Genomic DNA, 7,533 nt, shown 5'->3' with positions numbered 1-7,533 from the left:
AAATGCTGAGGCATAGGAGCACATGTACCCCAATGTTCATAGCAGCACTCTCAACAATAGCCACAACATGAAAAGAGCCTAAGTGTCCATCAACAGACGAATGGATCTAGAAGATGTGGTTTATCTATACCATGGAATACTAACGGCAATGAGAAACAATGAAATCTGGCCATGTTTAGCAACATGGATGGATCTTGAGGGTGTTATGCTAAGCAAAATAAGTTAGGCAGAGAAGGACAAATATCACATGTTTGGACGTATCGGAGGATAAGGAGGAACTTAACTGAGGACCATGGGGGAGAAGAAGGGGGGGAAACGGTGGAGGAAAGGGAGAGAGGCAAACCATGAGAGACTCTTGAATGCTGAGAAACAAACTGAGGACTGATGGATGTGGGGGGGGAGGGGGGAGATGGGCATGGAGGAGGGCACTTGTGGGGATGAGCACTAGGTGTTATATGGAAACCAATTTGACAATAAACTATTTGTAAAAATAAAATAAATAAATAAATAAAATGTATACAAAAAAAAGAATAAGAAAGGAAAAGAAAACGAAAAAAATAGACTAGATAGACCAGCAAACAGAATGAAATATGAATTATCTTACCACCAGTTTCCCAAAGAAGTCAAACTATGGAACACTTTATGGTCCATACACTAAGCAGGCAGAGAGACTTGTGGTGGTCCTCTAGAGCTTTGTTGGCGCAGTTTGATGGGAGTTGTTGTATCGACTCCATTCTCCACGAGATGGCTCTGCTTGGCTTACTGAAGTGGATCATTGTGGCATGTGTATGCGTGAATTTACATGTACAGGAGAGCTGTAAATGTCATCACCCAGCTACCCAGTTTCTAGCTTCAGAACTCTGTGCTCTCACCCATGTGCACCCATGCACCCCAACTTTGTCTCCAGCTTCCATCCACATCCTGCTTCTAGGCTATCTGCAACCAAGCTATCAACCTGCCAGGCTTCCCTTCTGAATTTTATCTCAGATGGGGCTGTGTTTCCAAACCCCTCATTTCTGAGGGCCCTTGGGCTTGGACTTACACCGGCCCTCTGTGGAAGGGTCTCACTGAGCAATGGCCAGGTGCTGGCAACCCCTGAGGACATTCGTGGGACCACGTTACTGCAGATGCCCATAGTCTACAGTTGGATGCCAACCAGCCCCACAAACTTTCGTGTGATCATGAGGCAGCATCTTAGGAATTATGGTAAATGATTACACCCATCTGGCACCAGACCTCACCTCCCCCTAATGCCCTTGTTTCAACACCAGCAAATGGCTCTTCTCTGGGGTCTCCTGGGAACTTTGCCTGTGGGGAGGCCACATGGCTTCTACCAAATGTATTCTTACCAGGGAAACCTCTTCTCCCCACGTGGACTGAGGAGCACTCAGACCTTGCTGTCTCCTCCTGGGGATGCACCTCTCCCACCAGAGCGCTACCAGGTAGTGAGGGGCAGTTTCCAACTCTGGGCTCCCTTGTTTCTGGAGTCCTTCCTAATAGTATTGAAACCTCCTTTCTCCTTTCTCCTTTCTGCTTTATCCCTTTCTTGTTCATTCCTTTATGGGTGTTTCCACTCTTTCTCTTTCTCTCCAGCTGATTTCAGGGGGAGTGTTTTCCTGTATTTTACCCCCTCTGTCTGTCCTCTCTGCAAGCAAAAACAACTTCCTCCCCTCCGTGTCTTCTCTCTCTCAAATCACCTCTATGTGCCATGTAACTGCCAAGTTCTGGGAATAAAGTTATGCAGATTGTTGTGTTAATCCTCCGATAAGTTTTCTAGGTGTGAAAAATGACTTGGTGCTGATCTAGCTGAATTTCAGGAATGAGAGAAGCAGAAAATTGCCATGCTACTCTGCCATCTTGGCCCCTTCTCCTGAATGACTATTTCTAAAGAGATTGTGAGCTTCTTTGTGTTGTGCTTCTCTTATCCTCGAGATTAATTAAAAGTAAAGTCTAGGGGCGCCTGGGTGGCTTCGTCGGTTAAGCGTCCGACTTTCACTTAGGTCATGATCTCGCGGTTCGTGGGTTCGAGCCCCGCGTCGGGCTCTGTGCTGACTGTCAGCTCAGAGCCTGGAGCCTGTTTCAGTCTGTGACTCCCTCTCTCTCTGACCCTCCCCTGCTCACGCTGTCTCTCTCTCTCTCTCTCCTAAGAAATAAATTTAAAAAAAAAAACATTAAAAAAAAAAAGTAAAGTCTAAACTCATGTGTGTTTCAGGCAAATAGGGAGTAGTATATGTCCCTTCGGGAAAAATGACTTTGGGCATGGAGAAGTCAATTTCAAGATGGCAGAGCAAGGAGATTTGTCATTAGTCACATATGACCACCAAGACATATTGGTAGAAGATGGAAATGTGCTTTGGGAAACCTTAGAATGGATAATGTTAGAAGTACCAAGTAGAAAGTTAGAAAAGGGACAGAGACACCTCCTACTGTTATAATATGCTAATGGGAATTTTTGCACTATCAAAACCAGAAAGGTCTTTGGGGCCTTTGTTAGATAATTTCTTTCAGTGCATAATGAATGAATCTAAGGAGAATGTGGTGTTTGACTGGCAGAGGGAATGAGTGTCATAGACTCTATGTCTAAAGTTCTCTCTTGACCAGCAAGAGTGCAGACTCAGGATTAAGAGTGAGAGATAGCTATGGTCTGGGAAAAGACAAGAAACCTGAATAAGGGTCCTTGCTGCATATTTGTTAAGATCAGAAGGCTTACATAGGTGATGGGTATGCAGAAAGAGACAATGAATGATGAACATTAGCGCATGGGCATGAGGGAAAGGGGGTTTTGAAGATATGCGGTGTTTGGGGTTTGAGTCAATATAAAACAAAATCCTGGCACTGAGCAGATGGGCAGAAGGTTTTTAACAGCAGACAGTAGGAGATGTGTCTCTTTATCTTAGTTAGCCTAGGGGATAAGACAGGTAGGGCAATAACTTCAGGGTTAACAAGGCATCTTTTCTTTTGTAAATCAGCTCCATTCTGGACAGCATCACCCACAGGGCAGTAATCTATAGCCCTATTTACTTGTTTACCTAATTTGGTCCTTCCTTCCTGTGAAAGCAGCTTTCTGCTATACTACTAAATTAGGGGGCATTTTTTCCCTGAACGCTTAACCTTGCTTACTTCATATACATTTGTACTGGGGGTCTTTGCACCCTTCTCTATTCTGGGTGCCTTTGGACCCCCCATCCTGTAGGACCTTGGACCCCACCATCAACTCTCTCCTGGGAGCCTTTGCTCCTCCCTGCTCTATCCTGGGGTCCTAATCTTGTTTACCCAAACTCGGGTGTGAGCATCCTATGGCTATGTACTTCTTTATGCCCTGTTAACTCATTGGTGCAACCCCCAAGAATTCCTAAGCTTATTTCACACAGTTGAGAATGTGGCCGGAATCTTCCAAGGAAAAGGAGGAGAGATGTCTTGATGGTAGACCAAGACTAGTTCCAAAATCATTTTGAACTTTTACCAAAAAGTGAAACTCACCCCTGTGTTCTTAGAAGAATAAGCAAGGTGGGGGACCTGGGTGGCTAAGTCCACTGATCATATGACTCTTAGTTTCAGCTCAGATCATGATCTTATGGTTTGTGGGTTCGAGCCCTGCATCAGGCTCTGTGCTAATGTGTGGAGCCTGCTTGGAATTCTTTCTATCTCTTCCTCTCCCCTTTCATGCTCTCTCTATCTCTCTAAATAATAAACAAACAAATAAATAAATTTTTGATAAAGTAAGAAAGAAAAATAAATAAGACAGAAGTTTTTTAAGAAGTGGACTCCAATTTTATAGAACTATGAGAGAACAGAAATATTTTATTACAATAACAATAAGCAAACAATTCACTGGGTGGGAGCAGTATGTGCAGCAAGTAATGAGGTCTGAGGTGTTGGAGGTGAAGTGACAACAGTTTCATAAGAAAAGAGAGAACTGGTTATTCAGCAAATATGTCCCTTTGAAGTCGGTCAAAGAGTTGCTATAGATACATCTTAACAGAGCAACTGTTCTCTTATGTGTTGAATCTCTCTTTTACTCACTCTTTCTGGTATTTCATTTAGTTGAGTCCTGAGAGATGGATTTTCCAGACAACTCGTTGTTCTTCAGTGGTCAGGTGATAAGGAACAATTTGAGTCCTTCTGTAAAAAATGTAAGTAAATACATTTCCATTCTTCTGGAAATGATTCTATGAGCATCGATAGATTACCCAACTCAAAGACCAGTCATTCTAACAAACTATATGGTTAGGTGATCACTGTGTCCTAAAGGCAAAATTAAGTGAGTAGAAGCCACAGAAAGAGGACATCCACCAATCTAGAAAGAATCTAGATGTTCCTTGGGGTAAATAGAGAAAGTTTGGGGTCATCTTCTTAGAAGGGCATCATCACCTTCTACTCTGGAGTTCCACTAATTAAGAATTTGTCCCTCCCATGTTAAGTCAATTAAACATCTACTAATCATCAACAGTGAACTTGATTATACCTCTGAGAGTCTGAGAGACAGAAGTGAGAGTGCTCCAACATTGGTGAATGAGTTTGGGGGTGGGGAGGTTGGCAGGGCCAGCAGAAAACGGGCAGGAAATGGGCAGATCTTTTCATTCTGGTTAATCTTCCATAAACAGGCGAGAGAAAAAAGGAAGAACCATCTTCAATGCTGACATGATCAAGTCAACTATCCTGTGCTGACTCTCAACTTCATATCTGGCATTTTGCTGCTTTATGGCATAGAGAGCCTCTCTCTCGGCCAATTCTCTCTCCATTTGTTCCATTCGTTTCTGCTGCTCTAGTTTATCCTCCAGCCTTCTGATTCTGTCTTCAAACTCCTTTCTTATCTGCACTCTCTCTCTCTCTAGCTCTTCTCTGTAACGTTCTTGCATTGCTAGAATTTGCTTCTGAATCTCCTCATCGGCCATTCGGTACATCTTGTTAGTGTAGCATCTTCCTTCGTTCTCGGCCACCACACGCTGGACCAGGGCCAGCAACTGGTCTTTCTGGACCTCCTGCTCGGCCCCCGTCGCGCGGTTGTTGAACACGCAGTAGCGATCCCCGAAATTGCCCATCAGCTCTCGGATGTCTTGCGGTGCTTCCTGTAAGTAATCGCGGAAAGGGATGCCATCCAAGTCGTCTTTCCGGGTGAATACGAGAATCATGTATCTCCTAGCTCTGACACCAAACATCTGCAGAATCTTCTCTGTGGCCTTGCGCTCTTCCGGCGTGTACCGGCCCAGCGGGACCACCAGGAGCAGAGCGTGAGGCCCCGGGGAGGTCAGGACGATGCAGTGAGCAATCTCCCTGCAGGTGTCAGCGTCCTGTGTCTCGGTGTCGAAAATGCCAGGTGTGTCCACCACCACAATTTCTCGTCCCCGCCACCTGCTGCTCCTTTTGCTACAGGTCTTGGTGACAGATATTGCGGCGAGGCTGGAAGGAAACACCTTCTCTCCTAGGATGCTGTTGCCCGTGGCACTCTTCCCTGCTCCTGTCTTACCCACCAAGACAAGTCTCAGCTGGGAATCTCGGCCATCTTCGTTCCTGAGCACTGGAACATCAGGAAAGAAAAGCCACAGCATTAGGGTGGGCCTCCAGCTGCCTCCCCTGCAGGGCCCCCCACTTCCCCTCACACCCCCTCCTCTGTTGCCCCAGGGTCCCTTCCCATAAGGGACTGCTGCACTCACAGGAACTCTATAGTAAGTCCTGCTAGAGAAGCCCCTTCAAAATCTACAGAATGTCTGATGGTACCCTTGCAATACTTGGTGAATGCTAAGGACTTTCCAGGGTTTGCTGGAGCTTCTTACTCTTACCTTCAGTAGCTAAGTAGTCCACAGAAGAGTGAACAAAATATTGTAGTTTAAGAAGAGAATTCTGAGCTGCTGCTGCTGGTAGCTGATCCTCTTAAGAGCAGTGCAGCAAGTAACACAAAATCTGACTTTGGGGCATCTCAGTGGGAGACCCCTCCCATTTATATTCAAAATGGAACTTTGCTTCTCCCATTAAGAAGCCAGCTGGGTGGGTTGCACAAGCCATCCCATCCTTACAGGGTACAAAAGGGATGCCTGTGTGAAAAGACAAAGTGTGCAACCATCCTGTCAGGGATTGTGACACGAGGGAGAACAAAATAATTTACATGTAAGGTAAAGGCCTTAACTTAGAATCCAGTGAAGTTTTTATAATCTAAATTAAGACATTAAAGAATTATAGCTAGAAAATATTGAGTCCTCAAAATTTTGTAAAATCCTGTGATACATGAAAAATGAAAGAAAGGAGCACCTGGGTGGCTCAGTCGGTTGACTGTTGGACTCTTGATATTGCCTCAGGTCGTGTTTCCAGGGTGGTGAGATCAAGTCCCACATGGAGCTGGACGCTGAGCATGGAGTCTACTTAAGATTCTCTCTCTCTCTCTTTCTCCATTATTCTGAATCCCTCTCCCTCTTGCCTCCAAGTGGCACTTGGGTTGTTCAGGCAGTTGAGTGCCTGACCTCGACTCAGGAGACGATCTCACTATTTATTGGATCCAGACCCACTTGGGGCTCTGTGCTGACATCTCAGAGCCTGGAATCTGCTTCAGTCTATGTCTCCCTCTCTCTCCACGTCTTTTCCCTACTCAACATCTAACTCTCTCTCTCAAAACGAAATAAACATCTAGAAAATTCTTTGGTGGGGAGAGCACCTGTGTGTCTCAGTTGGCTAAGCATCTGACTTCTTGAGGTTCGTGACTTCAAGCCACACATTGGCTCTGTACTGACAGCTCAGAGTCTGGTGTCTGTTCAGATTCTGTGTCTCCCTCTCTATCTGCTCCTCTCTTACACTCTGTCTCTCTCTCTCTTAAAAATGAATAAATGTTTAAAAAATTTTAATGAAAGAAAAAACGGATTCAGTTAAGAGCATTAGTAGAGTTATATTTTCTAGCGTCACTAGATTATGCATATTCTACTTCCAAGGAAAGTTGCCAGGTAATACCAGCTCATCATAGCAATTCTCACATTCCTGAGAAAAACTGTACCTTAAGTTAAACACCAAATCATCTATACAGCAATTCTGCATGTGTATTCAGTAGCCATTGCATATCTTCTTACTGTGTCTATATAGTCCCCATCTTCAGGATTTGTAAGACACAGAAAATACACCCCCTCCCTGCCCCCCCCGGTGGAAGGTAAGTCACAATCACATTTGAAATCCTGTTTTTCCGAGGAGGCAGACCCTGCCGGCACAGCCCTTGAGTGAGGCTGATTCCTGCATGAGGAATCCTGTATTATAGCCATCTTTACTGCTTGAACATATGCATATATTATACATTATTATGCACTCACAATATTAGAGATACAATTATAAACTCCAATTTACTTCTCAGAGACAGCAACAGCATTTATACAGTCTTCTTTTTTTTTTTTTTTTGTTAGTCCTTCTGTGGATCTTAGTGCCACTTTATTTTTATTATTATTATTATTTTTTTTACAAATAGTTTATTGTCCAATTATTTTCCACATAACACTCAGTGCTCATCCCCAAACTTTGGGCACTTTGGGTATACAGTCTTCTAGACCCCAAATCAACGTA

General features: G+C 44.3%; 1 protein-coding gene across 1 annotated transcript in view; it reads right to left on the bottom strand.

Moving 5' to 3' along the window:
* Positions 1-3,781: 3,781 nt before the first annotated feature.
* LOC120227586 (GTPase IMAP family member 4-like) overlaps positions 3,782-7,533 on the bottom strand; it is a 9,890-nt gene continuing 6,138 nt past the window's right edge. The window contains exon 3 of the mRNA XM_039225665.1: positions 3,782-5,518. Coding sequence (XP_039081596.1) covers positions 4,587-5,518 — 932 coding nt within the window. The 3' untranslated portion in view covers positions 3,782-4,586. The remainder of the gene's footprint in view (positions 5,519-7,533) is intronic.

This window comes from Hyaena hyaena, unplaced genomic scaffold (genome assembly GCF_003009895.1).
Source record: "Hyaena hyaena isolate Hyena2069 unplaced genomic scaffold, ASM300989v1 scaffold_2572, whole genome shotgun sequence".
Lineage (NCBI taxonomy): Eukaryota > Metazoa > Chordata > Mammalia > Carnivora > Hyaenidae > Hyaena > Hyaena hyaena.
This window is presented reverse-complemented; position numbering and strand designations above follow the sequence as displayed.